Here is a 21,780-nt window from a genome sequence, read left to right on the forward strand (position 1 = left end):
GCACTGTGCGTAAAAGAAGGTGATAGTTCAAAGCCTTATAGAGTTTATATAGACCATGATTGAATGAGGTCCTCATTTTGAGGAACAAACATGTTTTCCAAAATTTCGGAAATGGGGAATCCTATTTCATTCTTATAGTAATTAAATATCACACTGAAATGCACATTCTTGAAAAACCTCTCAATTAAGAATATATCATTGGAAATTTTGATAATGCATTGGTTAAAGGTGGGGGGACAGGAGATTTTCCGTAGTTTTTTTGTAGCTAGAGTATGCATTCTACCGTCACGGTGTACAACGCTTAATGTCACTCTGCGTACAGCTGTCGTCCTCGCCTTTATGTATGCAATCGGGCGTGCGCTTTCTCTCTGCCCGTGTGGCTCAGTCGGTAGCGGCGCCGCACCCTCAATCATCGCCCTCACAAGTTCAACTCCTCGAGGGGGCATCTTTGAACGGAATTTCGAGAACATTATTTTTTTTCCTGTCCCCCACCTTTAAGACCAATTTTGGTACGGAAATTGATATATCTCGACTGAAACTGGACAGCTGATTAAAACAATTATTGGGTTTCTAGACATTGTAGGATTAGCCTCCAAGTTTCTAATGAGGATTCCTATCATTCTTTCATGAACATGATGAATACAGAACACAAATAATACAAATAAGGTTTATTCAAGAACTAGAAAGTTTAGCAGAATCTACATTTCAAATTTAATATAAAAATTCAAGAACATGAGTTACATAAAAAAAGGTTAGATTGAAAAAGTAGAGAACCAAAAAGATCAGTAAAGCTAATTGTAAGAAATATATCGGAATCTGAGATTGCAAGGCACTGATTTTCTCTGTTATTGTAATTAATGAATGACATTCTGCTAGTGTTGGGAACCAAAAGGATTCGCGGAAGTTCTGATAACGGTTATTCATTTTCGGAATTTCAAAGAAAAACATTACAATCAAATCTTCGTGGTTATATTTGCAATGATTGCAAATCTTATTCACTGTGAAAATTAATTGAATGACATAGTATTACAAACTTTACCCAACAATTTACCGCAAAAGTTGCAAAACAAGGATGTCTTACCTCTTTTAAAAAACGACTTCAAGTTAAAACTCCAAGTAATTTTTTATCGTTTTCTGTGAAAAATGAAAACATGTAATCAATTGGTACAGGGTGGTTTTTAATTACCGGCACACAATTTTGGCGCCATGGTTCTCGTTGCTGGTACGCAATAGGAGCATCAAATTTTGTACATTGATTTATTGATTCATAATTAGTATTTCTGCCAAGTTTCAGATTTATTGGTTGAGTTTCAGCTAAATGGCGAGACCTAACGTCCACCAATGTGACCGTTATCAGCCTTCATTAGTAGGGCGTTAGTCGAAATGTGATCATTAAACGCATTGCGATTGGAGATATGTGGTTTTTTGAGGTTATCAAAAGATTCACCGAGTCTAGATCTCTATTTGATCGCATTGGGAGAGTAAGAAAAGCTACGGTGGCAACTCCAGAGAACGTCGAAGCTGTTTGAGATCAAATCAGGAGTAGCCAACATAGATCGCTCAGAACATTTTTCATGGATATGGTTATCTATTGGTTTTTGTACTAAAAGATAGGCCGAAAGAAGTTAGATCTAAAATGCTATTGTATTCTGAGAGCAGTCATCTTGTCGGTGAGCAATAAGCATACGCGTCTGGAGGAGGCTCAATTTCCTCGGGATAGCACGCAGTGAGGAGAACATTTGGGGCCCGTTTTCTTCAAGTGGTTCACGATTGAAGTTGAATTCAATTCTCAAAGTTATTGTGTATTAGCCAAGGATATCAAGGAAGCTCATGAGACAGAAAAAACCATTCCTCGAGTTTTCCACCCAACCAGAATTACGGTTTTTGGTGCGATATGCTCAATTTTTATAGATAAAAACGTCCGTATCGCCGAGAAAAGGTATATCGAGCAAATCTTGAAGAAGAATCTGCTTCCAAGGACCAAATACTACTTTGAACGGGTACATTTGGTTCACCAGAATGACGGAGCTCCGACCCACACCGCCAAACTCATCCAGCAGTGGTGCGAGGCACACCTGCCTGTGGGGACAAATGGCCAGCCTACTCGCCGGATTTGAAACCCCTTGCCTATTCCATCCAGAGTTTGGCAGAACAAGATCTGCCCAAGACTATTCATCTTTCGCGGCTCTGGAAGAAACACTTTTCGAGAAATGGGACAAACAGTGGACCGTGCCACCACAAATGCCTACCGAAGACGTCTCCAAGCCGTAATTGAGGCGAACGATGATCGAATCGAAAAATTCTTTTTGTTTATAATTTTTGTACGCCCAAATAAATATACTGTCGAGTTTCACCAGTTTTCGGCTTTTACTTTTCGAGAAAACCTCTTTCAAAGATGTGCCGATAATTAAATGCCACCCTGTAAAACATTTACCATAATATCAAAATCATTTTGTCCGTTGACAATTTTTTGACACTCTTTAGAGGAACCGAGATAAATTCAGTCAAAGTTGACGGTTAAATATTCTTCTGTCACAGGTTAGATAAAGCTTGAATACATTAATTTATTATACTCTGATAGAATTATTGATCTGGAAGAAGGTAAAAAGAAAACACATTGCCAGACAATATTTGAAAAAGGATGATTGGGAAAATTTTAGATTAGGGTCGGGTTGAAAACAATAAAATGGTAGTTCAGAATGAATGAGCAATCATTCAAATTCGACGCACAGTAAGGTTATAGGCTCTCACAAAAAGAAAGTAGTTGGGTCTTGGATGACGGGGAAACATTCGAAACTCTTTTGTGAAATACCAAATAGATGTTTCGATACACAGGCAGTAAACGTAGAAACGTTGATACATCAGGAGGTTTGTCTGAAAATAAAAACACATATTAAACGATAAAATAAAGGAAAACTTACCGTGTATGGGAATATGAAATATCCAGTTGAGAAGAAGAATATTGTGATTAGAGTGATTGATTTCCAATGTATTCTCAAAGGTAGTTTGGGTATGAGGATTGTTTCGCCACGAAGAGATCGTTGGAAAACATAAAATGTATAAAAGAAAACCATTGCTCTTGCATATCGTATACCCTGAAAATATATTGGTTATTTAACTCATTATCAGCATTACATAATGCATTTTGTTCTAATATGAGTAACAAATATACAAATTCAAACCTCAAAATGATAAAATAACTTACCCAGCCGAAATTGAATTGAATAAAGGTGAAAAGATTGCATAGAAAAGCACTTTGTATCAGACCGAATAAAAGAAGCATAGTAGTATGAATATCTTCAAATGATTCGTCGAAAAGGAACGGAACATTGAGATAAACCGCAAAAAATTCCCATGGAAATCCATTCAACGAAGGATTATTAGATGGCCATTCAATAGAATAGGTACCGAGATAAATTAAGTACATTGGAAAAAAAGTTAATACAGAAAAAACCATTTTTATTAAATTGAAAAGATGTGAACTGACGATACAATAAGGTTGAAAATCAATAAGAACGCCGTGAAAAATAGATAAGTTGCCTTCTGGGAAGTCACATCGATCTGACATTCCTCCTCTTCCTACGATTGGACCTCTTTCTTTTATACACTGTTTCGTTCATTGTCGAGAATACAAAATTCGAAATTTTCTTGTATAACTTTATTTGTAAAATAGGAATTGTGAATACAAATGATAAAATGATTAATGACGAGAAAGGAAAACGGCAGATCTTGGTGGGCAGGCACAGTAAGCAGCATCGTTTCCTGGGAGTCCTGGTCCTCCTGGAGATCCTGGTTGTCCATCAGATCCATTGTTTCCTGGGTATCCATCCTGCCCAGCTGGTCCAGCTTGTCCTGGAGCTCCGTCTTGTCCTGGGAATCCTGGTTGTCCTGCTGGTCCAGCTGGTCCAGCATTTCCTGGAGCTCCTTGGGCTCCTGGAGTACCAGTTCCACGTTGTCCGTCAGCTCCTGGTTGTCCAGGGAATCCGTCTTGTCCTGGAGCTCCTGGTTGTCCATTGTCTCCTGGCGCCCCTGGAGCTCCTGGGAATCCATCATTTCCGCGTTGTCCTGGGAATCCTGGTTGTCCTGATGGTCCAGCTGGTCCGGCTGGTCCTGTTGGTCCGGCTGGTCCGGCTGGTCCTTGTGGGCATTGGATGCAATCGAGAGCAGGAGGTGGGCAGTGAATTGGAGCGTATGTAGCTGTGTTGTCTTCTCCTCTTGGTCCTGGTGCACCTGGTTGTCCTGGAGCTCCTGGCTGTCCTGGTGGTCCTGGTGGTCCTGGTGGGCAGGTTGGCTTAGTTGGTTCGCATTGACACCAAGCTGGAAGTCCAGAGAATGTTTGACGCTTCTGACGGAAAACGGAGTTGAATGGATTGACACGTGGTTTGGTTGGTGGAGTAACAGTCACTTGAATATCCATCATTTCAGTCCAAGCGGAATCAGTTTCAACACGGAAAACTGAGACTCCATCGAGAACCTGAACGTACCAAATGGATATCGATCTTATTAACTTTTATGGACCTGATCATGAACTTCATTGATAGTATTGTAAAGGGATGGAACAGTAAAAAGGACTGCCAAAACGGCAATGGAAGCTGCTCCGGTTGAAATGGTTACAAGAATCTTTTCCATGACTGAATCGTACCTTCCTCTTGTTTCTTCTGTCCTTTTATACCAATTCTTCATTCTTTATCATTGTGTCACGCCTACACTTTTTTGCATTAGGATGAGTGTAAAGCAATATTCACTATGACTTCCTCATTAGGAAAAAAGAAGAGGAAAAAGCCACAACTAGGAAAAAGAGGAAAATGGGTGGAGGACAGTGGTCGTTTAACAGGAAACCTAGATAAAGAAAGTGATCGAGGACAATGCGTTTGTTCTCTTGTGAGGTGGAAACTTAAGTTTCAGTCGAACTTTTCCTTGTTGTAATGAAGTTTGTAATGGGAATGGTTGAACAAAAAAACAATAGTTTTATGATTTTTATTTATTAAACTGCTAAAGATTTCATTATAAAATAAAGCAAAATTTAAAGTTCAAAATGGTTGGTGATGATGATTTGTATGAGATAATTCAGGGAAAAACTGTGAAACAATTTCCTTGTTGAACATTGGAGTCAATCTTAATCCATCTGCCCAGTTCTTCTCCAGCGGTCGATTCATGTCGTCAGCTGTCATCCCAGTTGGCCTCAGATAGTCTTCAATAGATTTCGTCATTTGGAGAGGTAATTTTGGGAAGGATGCAAGAGAATTTGGACGATATGGAGATTGGAAAGGACTTGACGTTGTTGGATAAGAAGAGGTAGATTGCATTGAATATTCTGGATATAATGGTTGTGGTTGAGGAGGAGGAGCAACAGGATGAGGTGATAATGAAGGAGGAGAAAAGTGAAATAATGAAACAGTTTCAAGTGGTTGTACTGGAGGAACTGATGATAGTGGTGGTCCCATTTGTTGATTTGATTGTTTTCGACAAGCAGCAGTTGTCATCAGAAGATCAGAAACTTCTGGATTGATAATATCCGTAAGGATTTTATGAAACGGAATCTTCAAATCAGAATCTCGAGTGTAGAATGGTTGTTGAGACTGACGAAGACTAGTTGACAGATTCTGGAAATTTCTCGATTATGATTTTCAATGATTGTTATTTACTTTTGACTCAAAAATAAAGTGGAGAATTGCTGATAAACTGTTGGCAGATGAAATTGATGTTTTGTTTCTGCTGTGCTTTATCACTTTGAATAACAATTCTGACAGATTCTCTCGCGCCAATGTTAAACTTTCGTTTAGAGAATTCGAGATCATTGTGCTTTCTGGAAATTTGAAAGTAACTTCTTCATGCTTCTGAAGTATTACCTGCTGTTGTGACAATGTATGCTTTCAGCACGGAATACTCAATTATGGAAGGGGGTTTCCGGAGAAAAATCTCAAAAACATCTGACAGTTTTTGAGTCAAGTGAGATGTGCATCTGTAAGAAATAATTTTTTCCTGTTCAAATTTCAATTTCAAGTTCAAGGTGAAATCTTACAAAGGTAATTGAAGAAGAGAGGTTTTCAGATCCTCCAATCCTGGTGTTCCTTTAACTACAAATCTAGAAATAGACTCAAAAAATAAAAGATGAATCAAGGTATCACTGATGAGGGCACTCTGAAAAATCAGCCTTCAAAGATTAAATATTTTGTAATTTTACCTTGTCTTCTACACTGAATTTTCTGCAGTGTTCATCTTCCAACATATTCAAAAACCGATCAATAAAATCCACATTTTGTACGATCCTCTCAATAGAAATGAACTGATCACTAGATTGTCTCGGTGAGGTTGAACAATCCATCGCTTCAGAATCTCCCGTTTTTCTGGCAAGTGACCGATCAGCAATCAAACTTTTCAGTGAGAAATTTCCGATTCCGTCGAAATTAGTAGAAGTCGTACATATCTCAGAAAGTTTTGTGATTTCAGTTAGCTGCTTTCGTGAAGATGGAGATAGGAGAGATGTCCAATCAGAAGGATCAATGGCCATCCGATTTGACATACTTCTAGAGAGACTTTTCTTCTTTGATAACAACGTTTTTCCTTTTTTACTCTTTTCTCTGTCAGGTCGAACGTCTGTAAAAGTTTTAAGAAAGTGTATAAAACACTGGTATTGTTAACATACAATCGGGATTCATTCCAACCAGAAGACACTTCCGGAACCGACAATATCGACACGCATTCCTTTCAACTAAAATGGAGTAATTCGTTTTCTTTTTTGTTAGAAAGTAAACTAACATTTAGTGACTTCACAATTCTTCTCAAATCGACAAACATATTTGTTCCGACCGTCTTTAACTGCTCGACGAAAGAATCCCTTACAGCCAAAACACGCAAGAACTCCGTAATGAATCTGTAACGTTTTCAGAACATTTTTAGCAGTTACTTGATTCCAAAATTCATACCTTAGCAGGAGTATCTCCACAAACAGCACACACTCGATTAGTATACGATTGCATTTTTACTGTCAATTCACGTCATAAAACATACGACTACCGACCTGAAAAAAGTAGAAACTGAAGGCAACAAAACGGTGACGATGGTGAAAAAAAGGGCGAGGTGACCGAATTTGACGCAGTTTTTTCATCTAGATGGGATGTGAAATTATTTGAAAAATGGTCGAATCGTGAGGTTTGGAGTGAGAGGATAATGTAGATTGCGTAAAAGTGCGATGATCTTCTTTTAGCCGATGGTTTTACAGTAAGGCTACATTTAGGATACGGTAGCTTTTTTCAGAAGTTTGATCTACACATTTTTTCTGAACTTATTATTTCGAAACGTTTCTAGTCTCTCGGATGTCCGCTTAGAACTTCTTGTTAGAAGTTGAAGGGTGTTCGGTTTTTTGAAGTTGCCGAAAAACGGCTGTATAGCGGGCCATGGTTAGTTTTTCTAAGGGAGTGGAAAGTTGAAATACTACTAGGTCGGAACCTTGTCATCTGCTTTAGTGAAAGTCTTATCCGGAATCTGGATGCAATATTTTTAGGAAGAGGTGTGAATTCAAAAAAAAGAACAAATTGAAAATGGAACTTTGATGAATTGTTGTTTGCAACTAGGTTCTCATTCAATTACTTCTCTAGTAAGAAACTCCACAGTATTTAATTTGAACGTAAAGATGACTCATCAGGAATGGAGCCAATGAGCAAAAAGAGAGAGCTCCTGGCTCTTTGCTCCGTCAAAAAGATACCTTGGAAAGAAAAATGAGAAAAGAGAGAATGTTATGGTCTTTGTGTGAACTTTTGAGCAATCAAAAGTCGATGAGAAAATCTTTTGGTGAGAGAAAAAAGAGAAGACGGTGCAAACGGAAGAACCTCGTTTTCTGATATAGGAAATTGAAGAGATTGAGCGATTTTAATAGGTGGAAAAATGTCAAAGACAAAAAAGAGTAACAATGTAATAGGGTTAATAAATTGAGCAGCAACATTTGTTTGCAGGAAAGATATCAAGATACGCTGAGAAAACGGGAGGAGGGTTATGATTTTTTGATTTGTAAAGATGTATTGTAGTTTGTGTTCTTTGATATTGGAGAAATTCAGTTTATTGGACTTCTAGAGAAGCTCTAATTTATTTGAAGTTCTTTTAAAAATTTCTTTAAAACATTTCAGATGCACAAAAATGTATCACAGTTGAAAATGATGGGAATTTTTTCCCAATTTGAAATCAAGTCACTGATTCTTTTTTTGTTGATAAAACCGTTACTATTGGATGAAAATTTTTGCCAATTCATAAATTCTTTACACTTTTAGAAAAAGTTTCTCGGGAAGTTCAATAGTACACACTACGGTACACCTCAAAAAAAAAGACAATAGAGGAGAGCATTTCACACACCGGAGAACACTGGACAACTTGTGTAAATACTAGCAACTTTTCAGACAACTGGTTCCTTTCCCCTGATTGCACATGAATTTCGTTTTTTTGCAGTCAATACTGAATCATGAAACTTTGAAAATGGTTTTTTTGATGTACCGTAAACATTCTAATATGTAGAGGGCCACCCAAATCCGTCAACTTTGAGCTCATATATCTCGGTTCTTGTAAAAGATATAATAAATTGGTCAACTGATAAAATGTTTATCATATTATCACAAATGTTTTGTCAGTTGATCACTTTTTGATATTTTTTACAGGAACCTCTAGATATATAAGCTCAAAGCTGAACGTTTGGGTGGCGCTCTATTTTGGTGGATACAGTAATACTCAAAACCGAAAAGGATTTTTTTGCAACATCTGCATACGAAAAGCTCTATTTAATTTGATAGAAAATGTTCACATTAGAAAAGAGAGAGAGGGAGAGAAAGAAAAGCTCTTCATAACATTAGATTTTGATACAAAATTTTAATAAATCAACTGGATTGATTGCTATTGATCTTCACTTTTCGTCATACATATATGGAAAGATGAAATTTCTCTGAAAAACAACGGATGAAAAAAAACCGAGAGCTTATTGTGAATGGTTTTTTGAGTGACTTTGTGCCACAAACACGAGTTGGGGTAAGAGATTGAGAGACGCAGGTACTGATCGGTTACTGTTTCTTCTGCGTTTCCACAAGTTGCACACTATTTCTCTCCTCGAAAAATCTGTATTTGAGTTGGAATAATAGACAGGGACAAATGCGAAAAAAAATTCGGGAGAAACCTCCTTTTACAAAAATGACGCCATCCAGTTTCTCTCTGGATTTTCGTAGTTTGTGACCTGGAATTTGATTATATAAATCTGAAAATTTTGCAATTAGTGACAGAAAAAGCTTATAATAAAAGTCAAAACATTTTTGAGGTCACAAGGGGTTTTGCCAAAAAGATAACAGATGAGTCATCAAAACGGTAGCCATCACCAAGTTAAAGTATTTTAAAATAGGTAAACTATGGAAAATACATTCCCAGACTGTAAAAGTTTGTTCATATGAACTACATGCATGGATGGACAACTATCGAAAATGCCGATGGTCTTTATAAAACACTGAAAAGTAAAAAAAAAGTACGGACACAATTGGATAGCAATTATAACCCTATTTTTGTTTGTTGTAGTTCAACCGTTTGATTCCGAACTGCGATGTACAGAATCTAATAGTCAGTATTTTGAGAATCATTTTGAGAACCAAGAAATTCAAAATTCAAAAACACGCAATTGCTTTCTTTCATGATAAATTGGTATCTCGGCTCTGAGAACAGCCATTTCGACACCGGAATAGTACAGGCAAATGATTAGAGTTTTCAAACATTATTATTCCTTGTTAACCTCATTCTGAAATTCAAAGAAAAAACATTAGAAAAGTCCAGTATCTCATAAACTCAAGGATTGAAAGAACTGGCGCATTCAATATTCCCAGGATTGAAAAACTTTGCATGCCATAAAAATTTCCATTCTGGATTTATAAAATGCTGAAATTTCGATTTTCTATATTCTGAATTTCTGAGATTCAAAAACTTAGCGCATCATTCTCTGTAGAAAAGCTCTGACGCATTTTCAAATTTTACGGTGAAACAGAAAACTATTCAATAACGACGAACTATACAGGATGCAGTTTTCAGGTCACAACTGTTCTATACATATGTGTTGCTTGAATTTTCTAGCGTACGGTGTAAAATGAATTTTTAGAAAGTTGCAAAACTTGCTTCAGAAAGTTAAACAAATTGCGGCAGGATGTCCGGAAAGTTGTAAAGGTGTCCAACTTTCTGAAGACGGTCAATTTTAGCCAAATAAGTTCAAACGAAACGTCGAGTATAACATGTCCAGTTTCAGTATTCTTCCTTCCAAAAATCGTGATCAATCGTTTAGAAGTAATGAACAAACAAACACAAAAAAACAAGCATCTCGGCTCATCGTTTTGTTCCAAAACACATTTTACTCACTCTTTTTTTTGTTTTTTTTAGAATGTTTTCTGTTTGCCTGGAACTAATTCAATTCACAAACGATGTTCCAGCGGCTTTTCTTTATTTTTTGGAAGTGGAACAATATTTTTTCTTTTTTGCAACAGATTTATGATAAGTCTTGAAACGCCTTTTAAATCTTTCTAATGTGATACCAACCAATGAACCTGATCTAAAAATTTGAAAAGTTAAAGGATTGTTCGTAGGGTCATGGGCACCCAAATCTTATTTTTGGCACTAACTTCAATATGACGTATCCACATTTTCAACCAAACAACAGTACTGGTCAAACTGTTGACCCCATTAAAACCAAAACCAAAAACCCATCTTTTCTGTAATTTCTCAAAAATGTTCCTGTTTTCTTTTCTTCCCGTTAGTCATTTTGAACCAGTCTATGATCCCTATATCAATGTTCTCTGTGTTTACATTTATCATCGATTTAATCCCTTTCCGATGAAACATTCGATTTATTTTGATTTATTTCAATTTCAATTATACACCTTCTCAATTTCTTTCCATCTTTTGTGTTCTCTTCTCCTGTTCTTCTTCTTCTTTTTTTTGTTTTTATCATTGATAATTTGATATGTTCTTTTTTTAAGGTGATGATGACGTCACTAGGAAAAGAATCAAATTCATGTCATAATATTTGAAACTTATAACGGCATAATCCATTCACTTTCCAACTTTCGCATCGAAATTTCCATACGGAAACCTCCTTTCTCTCTACCGTTTTCATAATTTTTTTATTTTCAGATTAACCTCTTGTTGGTCTTTTTGGTTTCAGTTTTCTCGATAAATTTTTGCATTTTTTGAAACTTTTTTCTAGACTCTCATTCCACTAGCTGAACTTTTTTGATTTTCAAAAAATGACGTTTTGTTTCAGACAAGAAGACGTGGGAACGAGTGATTGATGTATGAAATGATAAACGAGACGACGATGAAAACGAACGGAATCAATGGAGAAACAATTGGCGAAAACGACGGAGAAGAAGAGGAAGAAGAAGAAGGGAATGAAGATCGGTATAAAGAACAAAAGAATTTTCTGTTATAATGATTTTTTAGAAACCGTTCATCTTCGTTTCTTCGTCTTCTGAATGCTCCCAGAAATTCAGTGTGCAATGCGAATACGGTACACAGTATTTCATCTTTTAGGTGAGTTTTTTTTAAACTATCTTTTTAAATTATCATTTGTCAAGGTACTGTAAAGCCTGTATTAAAAGGGCCGAACAAATGTTTCATCGGGTTGGCCAGGAGGGCACATCTATTAGAGGGGTCCTTCAATTAGAGACTTCTATGTTTTGCCGGATCCCAAGGGGTCACTTCAATTTGAGGGGCCCTTCTAATACAGGTTTACGGTATCATAAAAATAAATATATTCAGATCCGATCACCTCTCCCGAAAATCGACACACAAACTTTTGGAAAATCCAAACCTCTTTGCAATTGAGTTAACTGAGAAACTATCTCCTCCGTGGATCGAAAACACATTCGAAAAAAGAGAATGTGTTCGTTTCACAGCACAATCAAAAGACGCCGAAAGATGTGGATGTGGAAGACCTCTGGCCGCCCATTCATCTGCTTCTAGACTCTTCTACACACTACCTTACCAAATCATAGACAAAGAACAAGAAGTTTGGACCATCGCTAACAACACTCAGACATCAACAACCGATGCTTTCGGAACTATTGTATTCCAAGGTGGAGCTCATGCTCACAAAGCTCAATATGTGAGATTATCTTATGATTCGGAACCATTGGATGTGATGTATTTAATGGAGAAAGTATGGGGACTTGAAGCACCAAGACTCGTTATCACTGTTCATGGAGGAATGAGTAATTTTGAGTGAGTTTATTTTGAAAACCAAAAACTGATTACTCATATCTTCAAGACTCCAAGAACGTCTCGGTCGTCTGTTCCGCAAGGGAATGCTTAAAGCAGCACAGACAACAGGTGCCTGGATTATCACTAGTGGTTTAGATAGTGGAGTTGTACGCCACGTGGCAAAAGCACTGGATGAAGCTGGAATTTCTGCAAGAATGAGATCCCAAATAGTAACAATTGGAATTGCGCCATGGGGTGTTATCAAAAGAAAGGAGCGTTTGATCCGAAAGAACGAGCATGTCTACTATGATGTTCATTCATTGTCCGTAAATGCAAATGTAGGTATTTTGAACGATCGACATTCTTATTTTTTGCTTGCTGACAATGGAACTGTTGGAAGGTACTCAAATAAAGATTGATCCGAAATTTCTGAGTCTCAACGTTTTAGGTTCGGAGCAGATCTTCATCTCAGGCAGAACCTAGAGAATCACATTGCAACTTATGGATGTAACGGAAGAAAAGTACCTGTAGTTTGTACTTTATTGGAGGGAGGTATCAGTTCGATCAATGCTATTCATGACTATGTAACAATGTAAGAAAACATACATTGAATGTTTCTATTCATGTTTTGTTTCTAGGAAGCCAGACATACCTGCAATCGTGTGCGATGGTAGTGGAAGAGCTGCAGACCTCATTTCCTTTGCCGCCAGATACATAAACACCGATGGGTAAATTTTAAGAATTGTTTTCGAATTATTAGGCAAAAACATTTCAGAACTTTTGCGGCGGAAGTTGGGGAAAAGCTGAAAAATCTGATAAAAATGGTGTTCCCAGAATCAGATCAAGAAGGAATGTTAAGCAAAATCACAGAATGCGTCATTCGAGACGATCTTCTGAGAATATTCAGATACGGTGAAGAAGAGGAAGAAGACGTCGATTTTGTGATTTTAAGCACCGTACTTCAAAAACAGAATCTACCCCCCGATGAACAGGTATATCCCAGAAATAATGAATTTTTAAAATGGTTCCTATTTTCATAGTTAGCATTGACATTATCATGGAATCGAGTCGATTTGGCAAAGAGTTGTCTATTCTCCAATGGTAGAAAATGGCCGAGTGATGTGCTTGAAAAAGCAATGAATGACGCATTGTATTGGGATCGAGTATGATTGTTTTGTTGAAAATCTGGGAGATTTTATTTTGAAGTTTTACAGGTTGATTTTGTAGAATGTCTACTAGAAAATGGAGTGTCCATGAAGAATTTCTTGACCATCAATCGTTTGGAGAATTTGTACAACATGGTGAGTTTTAAGAGTTTTTGCAGAATTCAGATTAATTATTTCAGGATGATGTAAACAGTGCCCACTCGGTTAGGAATTGGATGGAAAACTTTGATTCAATGGATCCACATACCTATTTGACAATTCCAATGATAGGACAAGTGGTTGAAAAACTGATGGGAAACGCATTCCAATTGTATTACACTTCGAGAAGTTTCAAAGGAAAATACGACAGATACAAAAGACTCAACCAGGTTTTCCCCTTTTTGGAATATCCATCAATCTTTGTTTTTACAGAGCAGTTATTTCTACCGAAAACGAAAGATCGTGCAAAAAGAATTGTTCAAAAAGAAATCGGATGATCAAATCGATGAGTCTTCGGAAGAAGATTTTAGTTTTTCATATCCATTTAATGATCTTCTGATTTGGGCGGTGCTTACAAGTAGACATGAAATGGCAAAATGTATGTGGATTCATGGAGAGGATGCAATGGCGAAGTGCTTAGTTGCTATCAGGTATCATTTTGAAGATTATTTTAGAATCCGAATTTCAATGAATTCAGATTATACAAAGCAACAGCGAAGATAGCAGAAGATGAATATTTAGATGTAGAAGAGGCCAAGAGACTATTTGATAATGCAGTGTGAGTTATGAGTTGAAAGTTATCATCTGGTCGTTTCAACTTTCAGAAAGTGTCGAGAAGATGCAATCGAATTAGTCGATCAGTGTTACCGAGCGGATCATGACAGAACATTGAGACTTCTTCGAATGGAACTTCCACATTGGGGAAATAATAATTGTCTTTCTCTTGCAGTCCTGGCGAATACGAAAACATTTTTGGCTCATCCTTGGTATGTGATTTTGAAGCCAAGGAAATGATTGTGAAACCTTCAGTTGTCAAATTCTTTTGGCTGAATTGTGGCATGGTTCTCTAAAAGTTCGATCTGGATCCAACGTGCGAGTGCTTACTGCTCTCATTTGTCCTCCAGCGATTCTATTCATGGCATACAAACCGAAACATGCGAAAACCGCCCGTCTCTTATCGGAAGAAACACAAGAAGATATACCATACCCACGAGAAAGTATCACAAGTACAACATCCAATCGATACAGATATCCAAAAGGTCCAGAAGAACAGAAAGAAACTCTGTTGGAAAAGGGAAACTATGCTAAGAAAGTTACTATCATCTCTTCGCGGAAGAATTCCGGAGTGGCAAGTGTCTATGGATCAGCTTCGTCAATGATGTTCAAACGAGATCCTCAATTGAGCAAGTTTGAAAAGTTTCGGGCGTTTTATTCAGCTCCAATCACTAAATTCTGGTCATGGTGCATAGCTTTTTTGATATTTCTAATAACTCAAACATGTATTCTTCTACTCGAAACTTCTTTAAAACCATCGAAATACGAATGGATTCTACTCGTTTACACTGTGACACTATCGGTAGAACATATGAGAAAGGTAAGGGCGTTTCGAAGTGAGCAACGAAAAAGTTCAATAGAATATATCCAGCTATTAACATCAGAAGGATCTCGGATAAATGAAAAGATTAAAGTATTCTATGCGAAATGGTACAATATTTGGACATCTGCTGCTCTTTTATTTTTCCTATTCGGATATGGATTCCGATTGGTTCCGATGTTTAGGCATTCGTGGGGAAGAGTTCTTCTCAGTATCAGTAACGTTCTTTTCTATATGAAGGTATGTGGAAATCTAAAATAAAAAATTGTACCTGTCCTAAATTATTACAGACTTTCGAGTACCTTTCCGTTCATCCTTTACTTGGTCCCTACATTCAAATGGCGGCAAAAATGGTGTGGTCGATGTGTTATATTGTTGTACTTCTTCTTGTTCCTCTAATGGCATTCGGAGTGAATCGACAAGCTCTCACAGAACCAAAAATCAAAGATTGGAATTGGTTGTTGGTCAGAAATATATTTTATAAACCATATTTCATGTTGTACGGAGAAGTTTATGCCGGAGAAATCGATACTTGTGGAGATGAAGGGACGCGTTGTTTCCCTGGATATTTTATTCCGCCTCTTCTGATGGTTGTGTTTCTTTTAGTTGCTAATATTCTCCTTCTCAATCTGCTCATTGCAATTTTTAAGTGAGTGAAATTAAAAAACTACTCTAATCTTATTTGATTTCAGCAATATTTACAACGATTCCATTGAAAAATCGAAAGAAATTTGGCTTTTTCAGAGATACCAGCAGCTTATGGAGTGAGTTTTTTAATACGAATTTCTCCATAGATTGGTATTTTTAAGATACCACGACAGTCCATTCTTGCCACCTCCATTTAGTATTTTCGCTCATGTTTATCATTTCATAGATTACATCTGGAATGTAAGTTAGCTCTAATTCTAGTTAATTGTCTTCAATTATTTGTTTTTCAGCTACGGAGCAAGCGTCCAGACACAAAACGTTTTCGATCCGAGCATTCTATAAGTAAGTCTTTTTTTTCGAAAATTTCCTTGGAAATTTCTATTTTTCTAAAGCTCGGAATTCTAAAATTCTGAAAAGTTCTAAAATTTTTAAATTTCAGAGTGGATTTTTCCTACCTTTGTTATTCGATTTTCAGAATTCCTATATTTCCAATTTTTTTAATTTTGAAATTCGGAAATTTTAAATTTTGCGAATCATAGAATTCCCAGTAATGTTCATTTTTCTGGACGTTTTTAATTTTTGAATATCCGAGTTTTCGTATTTCGGAAATTCGGTGTTTTATTGAAATTTCGATTCTATAAGCATCCTCGAAATTTTCCTGAAATTTTTTTTTTCAAAAAATCTTCCTTATTAATAAAACGTTAGGCGTCTGTCCGTCCTCGTGTCCGTCTGTGGACTTTTGAAAAAATTGAAAAATACATATATATTTACGTGACCCTTTTATTTAGAAAAAGTGAGAAACGAAGCGACGAACATTTGAAAAAAAATAGATTGCATCGCGCCGAAGGCGCACCCGCTTGCTGGTCGAGAATAAAAAAATTAAGAAACTCGATTTGTTTGAATATCAATATTTCAAAATTTCCGATTTTCCGGTTTTCGAAATCCTGGAAAAAAACTTCTTTTTTTCTCGGATTTCTAGGATTTATTTTTGAATTCGACCGTTATGACTATGTATACTGTATTGCTCTGCAAAAAAAACACATTTTGAAATTTTTCACCACCTTTGAATGAACTTTCAGAATGGAGTGTGACTGAAGATGAAATGAAACGAATGCAAGACTTTGAGGAGGATTGTATTGACACACTTACAAGGACTAGAAGACTGAAATTAGACACAAAGGAACCATTGAATATGACGGATTTGTGAGTTCTTTTCATAGAAGATATTTAATTTTTTGGGTTTTTCAGAACCGAATTAACATGCGAACGGGTGCACGATCTGATGCAGGAAAACTTCCTTTTGAAGGTAATGAATTCATTCATGAATCAATCCAAAATTTGAATTTCAGAGTCGTGTGTATGATATTGAAACTAAGATCGATCATATTGCGAATTCTAGCGATGAAGTTGTGCTGATTCTCAAGAATAAGGTGTAATTGAATTCCAGAAACTTGCTTATAGGTTTTTTTTTTCAGAAAATGTCGCAGAATTTCGCAGCGTCATGTTTATCACTGCCTGAAACTTCCATTGAAGTTCCAAAGCTGACGTAAGCTCTTTTCGAAAAGTTCGATTCAATAATCTGAAAATTCTTTAGAAAGCCTCTCATTGACTATCATTTGTCTCCTGTGGTTATCGAAGAACGTCTTGCAACTCGTTCACCTCTTCTAGCAAATCTTCATCGAGATCACACACTCCGGAAATACGATGACGTGGGTTTCAAACATTATATTTTGTCTGACAGTTCATTTTCAGGCAAACTTCCAAGCTGGTAATCTGCAACGTCGAACACGTCTTCATTCCAGTTCCTGCTCGATTTCACAGGATATGAAGGAAATGAGAACGTAAGAATTTGATTCTCACCAACATTCTAAAAATCAATTTGTTTCAGAAGCGCAAGTTCCAGAAACTTGAAACGACAAGATTCCGAGGAACTAACAGTTTCATCTCACGGTGGTTATGATTCAGATATTTCTGGTCCAGACTAACTGGTTTATCTTTTTGCTCATTTTGTACAAATCCCATTTCTTTTCTCAAATTTCCTATAGGTATTGCTTTTTTGGTAATAGTTTGGTTTGCAAAAACTATTGCTTGGAATAAAAAAGTAGAATTTTTGAACTATTCTGTTTCTTTCCCAATTATCCTCCTCGTTCAACTAGCAATCTGTATTCAAATGAGTGTCAAAACAAACAAGCCGTTCCGATTCTGATACCTTTTTGCGGATGGTTTTCTCTGCTGCACACACAAATACATACACAAGACACCACGTCCTTTATTCATGCAAATTCTATAGGCAAACAACAATTTTAGTATTGGGAAGAGGCAGGAAAAGGACACTCGGAGAGGTGTTAAGAAGGTGCTAAGCACAATGACAAGAAAAGAGAACGGAATAGAGAAAAAGGGAACGTTTGATAATGGCAGGCAATTGGTATCAGAGTTCAGATACAAATAATGACAAATTGAAGGTCTTCAAAATTAAAACATTGGGATGTGCAAAACCATATCATAATGATTATACTGGTACAAAAAATCAGATCTGTGGAAGAGAAACGCTGGTGGCCGTAGTCGAAGATCCCACAACAACAACTACAGTGACCTGCAATTATTTTCAATTTGCAGGATGTGTTATCTCGTTTTTCACTGATTTTTGTCGATTTCTCCTGTTATTTTTCCCGAAGTTTTTATAGTGGAATAAATTATTGGAAACGCACGAAAATCGAGATAATAAATCCTGAAAATTAAAATATTTTAAAGTTACGGTAGTTGTCGCTGTAGGACCTTTTTCCACGGCCAATGGCAATTCAGAACATCCTCTGAATTGCAAAATTCGAGATTTACTAGATCACTTAATTTCCTTATCTGCAGTAATCTTCCAATTTTTAGGAGCTACTGTACATGTTTTCGAAGAAGCTATATTTGTTCTAATGACACAATGTACCACTGGACCTTGACATTTCAACCGAAAACATTACCTGCTTTGATCTTTTCCACGTGTCAACTCAACCAGATCCCTATGATTTCTCTATCTCTACTTCTCCGACTTCTCCACACTATTCTTATAGTTCTATTTGCTTATTGATGATTGTTGCCAGCCGTCTCTTCCCCTCCAGGGCGGTGTGAAAGAAAGGAAAAGAGACAGTGTTTCGATCATGGAGGGATTGTCATAGAAACATACGAAAAACTGTATACAGGATGGATGGGTTATTTGCTCTCTATCTTTCTCCCTCTGTCCCTGCGAGGTGTGTACTGATAATGAAACAAGTGAGACATCGAGAGTCAAACGAGACACAGAAAATCACAGAGAGACAAAATAATTTTGTTATCAGAGACCATGAATGTGTCAGACCTCGTGTCCACCACCACTGAAAATCTCTTCTCTCTTTCCCTTTTTGAGTCATCCCTCTCTTTTGTATCGTTCGGTGTTCCATGTTTTTTTTTTATATTGAATACTAGGATGACAGGTGCCAGGCACCGAGACTGTACTCCTTTTTCTGTTGATTGTTTTGTGAATTGTTTTCTTTTTCGAACCGTTTAGACCACTTATCGTTTGATTATCAGCTTCAAATTAACTTCCTTGACTCTCTGTTTGGATCGGAACATCTACTGTCGAAAATACAATCCGTTCTAACCATACTTTCTCAAACTCATTCACATGGCCTTTTTTATTTTAATTCTCCGATTACGGCGACCTGTCTATTTTTAGGTTCTTCCAGACCGCCTGAAACATTGATTATTGATTGATAAACCTTTTTTCAAGCAGCACAGAGCAATTAAAAGAAACTACCGACACTATTTTTAGGTTCCTTATACAGTAGCGGTCATTTTTAGAATCCTGGGAAACATTTGTTGATTGATAAGGTTTATTGTGAAGTGACTCAGAAACCTATAGAATCTCTCTTGAGTATTTTACCTTTTTGAGTCACATTATAAACATTTTTCTGTGTTTTTCTCTCTCATTTCCATTCCGCATATCAGAAAATAGAATACAGTCCCTTTTCACACAATATTTCCATTTTCTCTCCCTCTCTTCTATCCATCCCATCTACCCGTACACAACCATCCATAAAAAGCTTCACCCATCTCTTTTTTTTCTTCTTCTCCGTTCCGATCATGACTCATCGTTTTTCGAATTTTCCGTCCGTTTTTTACATATTTTAGTACTGTTCCTACTTTCATCAAAAACATCTTAAGCTTTCTTTTGGTTGTTACTGTAAATTATGGAAAGATGCTAATTAATCAACTACAGGGTGGCGCCCAATTTCCCGGATTCATAAAAATGGTCATATCTTTAGACATAGGTATCTTGGAAGCACGAGAATTGGTAGAAACAAAGTTTTACATTTGATTCAAAGCTACTGAAATTTACAAAACAATTCCTCAAGTAGGTATTGTGATGATTGTCCAAAGATGATCGGCGTTTTTCATGATTTTCGAGTGTTGTAGCATTTTTGACAAGTGCTAACTCGGCTCAAAGTTGATCAAATAAGTTGAAACTTTTCCAGTTAACTAATGAATTGTTTGAAATTTTGTATTTCAAATTTGAGCGCAGTACAACGCATTACTAAATTTTATGCTAGTACAAACTTGAGTCCGGATAGTTGCTGTATTTCCTTTAATAGAAGCCGACCCAAACCGCCAACTTTGAGCCTATTCATTTCTTGTAAAAGATATAACAAAATAACTGAGCTGAAAGTTGACGGGTTGGATGGTTAGTAACAGACTGAAGGATCTGAAAGTGCTTCTTATTCCTTCAAAATTCTTATGAGAATAGTAATAAAATTGATTTTTTGATTCCTGTCAGTTTTTGGACACTCATAAGAGGATTACTGTATCTTTTAAAAATACGATTATGAAGAAGTAATACTCTTCTCCAGACCTCCAAAACGAACACTAATGTTGTTGCTCCGTAGGCGTCTTTTCCCTGTTGTGATGACTCATTTCCTGTGCTCCATGACTCAGTTTTTTTCATTCCTTGACTGTCGTTTTTCCCTTATTTCTTCATGTGTATACAAGCGAAAAGAGTGGAAGGAGGGTGGAGAAGGTTGTAGGTAAATATGCGTCCATGCATATTTCTTATCATATTTCTTCCCAAGTTTCTTCGTTTCTTACTGCCTTTCTTTAAATTTTTAAACGTTTTCCTTATTTTGGAGCTACTCACTCATTGAGTGGAAGTTCTAAGCTATCAGTTAAAACCCTTAGTTGTTCATTTAGAACATTAGATGTTTCCAAAGCTGCAATATTCTCTTATTAGCTAAAATTTAGATTTGTTAGAATCTGAAATTAAAGATCTGAATAATCAGATTTCCATTCCAATATATTTTAATAAAAATTAATCCAGCAGCTACTAGATCCATCGATTACTGTGAAAGGGGCTTAAAAATGTTTCATAATTTATCGCAAGCACTCGAATAGAGATTCCATCCTTACATTTGAGCCCATATATCTCGGTTCTTGTAAAAGATATCAAAAGGTGGCCATCTGACAAAATATTTCTGGTGTTTTAATAAAAATTTTGTCAGTTAACTAATTTTTCATATCTATTACAGGAACCGAGATATATGGGCTCAGAGTTGGCGGTTTGGCTAGCCGTCTACTTAAATGTTTACGGTATATCTCTCTCTCTCTCTCTCTCTCTCTCTCTCTCTCTCTCTCTCTCTCTCTCTCTCTCAAAAAATCCAAAACAGTAAGAGAAAGGTTCTAGGTATTTAAAACAAAACCAAAAAATAATCCCAAAAAAATCGATTTGGTTATGTATTTCCCAAGAAAAGGATTCAATTTCAACTATAGCAATATGTTCTATTCTCATCCTCTTTCTATTTTTTTCTCCTTCATTTTTCTCTTCCGCATCTTTCCCAATATTTACTCTTTTTGTGGAAGAGGTCACCTTGGCTCAAGGCAACACAAGGGATTCTCGGTGCCACAGGAGAACAAGACATCACGGTTTATTAGTTTGTCAACAAAACCCATTTCTATACAGGTTTTCATTTATTTTAATGCCTTTTTTGAATCCTACTTCTGATTATTCAGTGTGAAATGAATTAATTTACCTTTTTAAAGACAGTGTGATTTGTATTAACTCTTTAATTTTTTTCTACGAATGCTTCGAGTCTGACCAGATGTTTTTTTTTTCTGGGAAAGTATTAAAGAATTTTCCAGAACGTCTGCATTTTTTGAAGCGAAAACCCGTGT

At 36.6% G+C, this 21,780-nt stretch overlaps 4 protein-coding genes across 4 annotated transcripts; 1 reads left to right on the plus strand and 3 right to left on the minus strand.

Annotated features, from left to right (window-relative positions):
* Window positions 1-2,715: 2,715 nt before the first annotated feature.
* On the minus strand, window positions 2,716-3,427 carry CBG06050 (the record flags this gene model as incomplete). Its single annotated transcript, XM_002633267.1, has 3 exons — window positions 2,716-2,874; window positions 2,922-3,095; window positions 3,206-3,427. The coding sequence occupies 3 exons, from the start codon at window positions 3,425-3,427 to the stop codon at window positions 2,716-2,718; spliced, it is 555 nt and encodes a 184-aa protein (XP_002633313.1).
* Window positions 3,428-3,700: 273 nt separating this feature from the next.
* Cbr-col-127 lies at window positions 3,701-4,629 on the minus strand (the record flags this gene model as incomplete). Its single annotated transcript, XM_002633268.2, has 2 exons — window positions 3,701-4,474; window positions 4,519-4,629. The coding sequence occupies 2 exons, from the start codon at window positions 4,627-4,629 to the stop codon at window positions 3,701-3,703; spliced, it is 885 nt and encodes a 294-aa protein (XP_002633314.2).
* A 401-nt stretch (window positions 4,630-5,030) lies between these two features.
* Cbr-nhr-7 lies at window positions 5,031-6,980 on the minus strand (the record flags this gene model as incomplete). Its single annotated transcript, XM_002633269.1, has 8 exons — window positions 5,031-5,603; window positions 5,646-5,806; window positions 5,850-5,962; window positions 6,023-6,141; window positions 6,185-6,597; window positions 6,647-6,712; window positions 6,760-6,874; window positions 6,927-6,980. 8 exons carry the CDS (start codon window positions 6,978-6,980, stop codon window positions 5,031-5,033), a joined length of 1,614 nt encoding a protein of 537 aa, XP_002633315.1.
* Window positions 6,981-11,305: 4,325 nt separating this feature from the next.
* Cbr-gtl-2 lies at window positions 11,306-17,579 on the plus strand (the record flags this gene model as incomplete). Its single annotated transcript, XM_045235602.1, is given in 25 exon segments — window positions 11,306-11,406; window positions 11,449-11,538; window positions 11,767-12,228; window positions 12,275-12,607; window positions 12,656-12,799; window positions 12,846-12,935; window positions 12,983-13,199; window positions 13,248-13,370; window positions 13,422-13,508; window positions 13,553-13,774; window positions 13,785-14,002; window positions 14,050-14,130; window positions 14,177-14,338; window positions 14,382-15,186; window positions 15,237-15,595; window positions 15,639-15,710; window positions 15,756-15,834; window positions 15,885-15,936; window positions 16,674-16,797; window positions 16,843-16,900; window positions 16,944-17,024; window positions 17,070-17,140; window positions 17,189-17,303; window positions 17,347-17,435; window positions 17,483-17,579. 25 exon segments carry the CDS (start codon window positions 11,306-11,308, stop codon window positions 17,577-17,579), a joined length of 4,332 nt encoding a protein of 1,443 aa, XP_045093084.1.
* Between the last annotated feature and the right edge of the window lie 4,201 nt (window positions 17,580-21,780).

This window comes from Caenorhabditis briggsae (genome assembly GCF_000004555.2).
Source record: "Caenorhabditis briggsae complete genome, chrIV, whole genome shotgun sequence".
Classification (NCBI taxonomy): Eukaryota; Metazoa; Nematoda; class Chromadorea; order Rhabditida; family Rhabditidae; genus Caenorhabditis; species Caenorhabditis briggsae.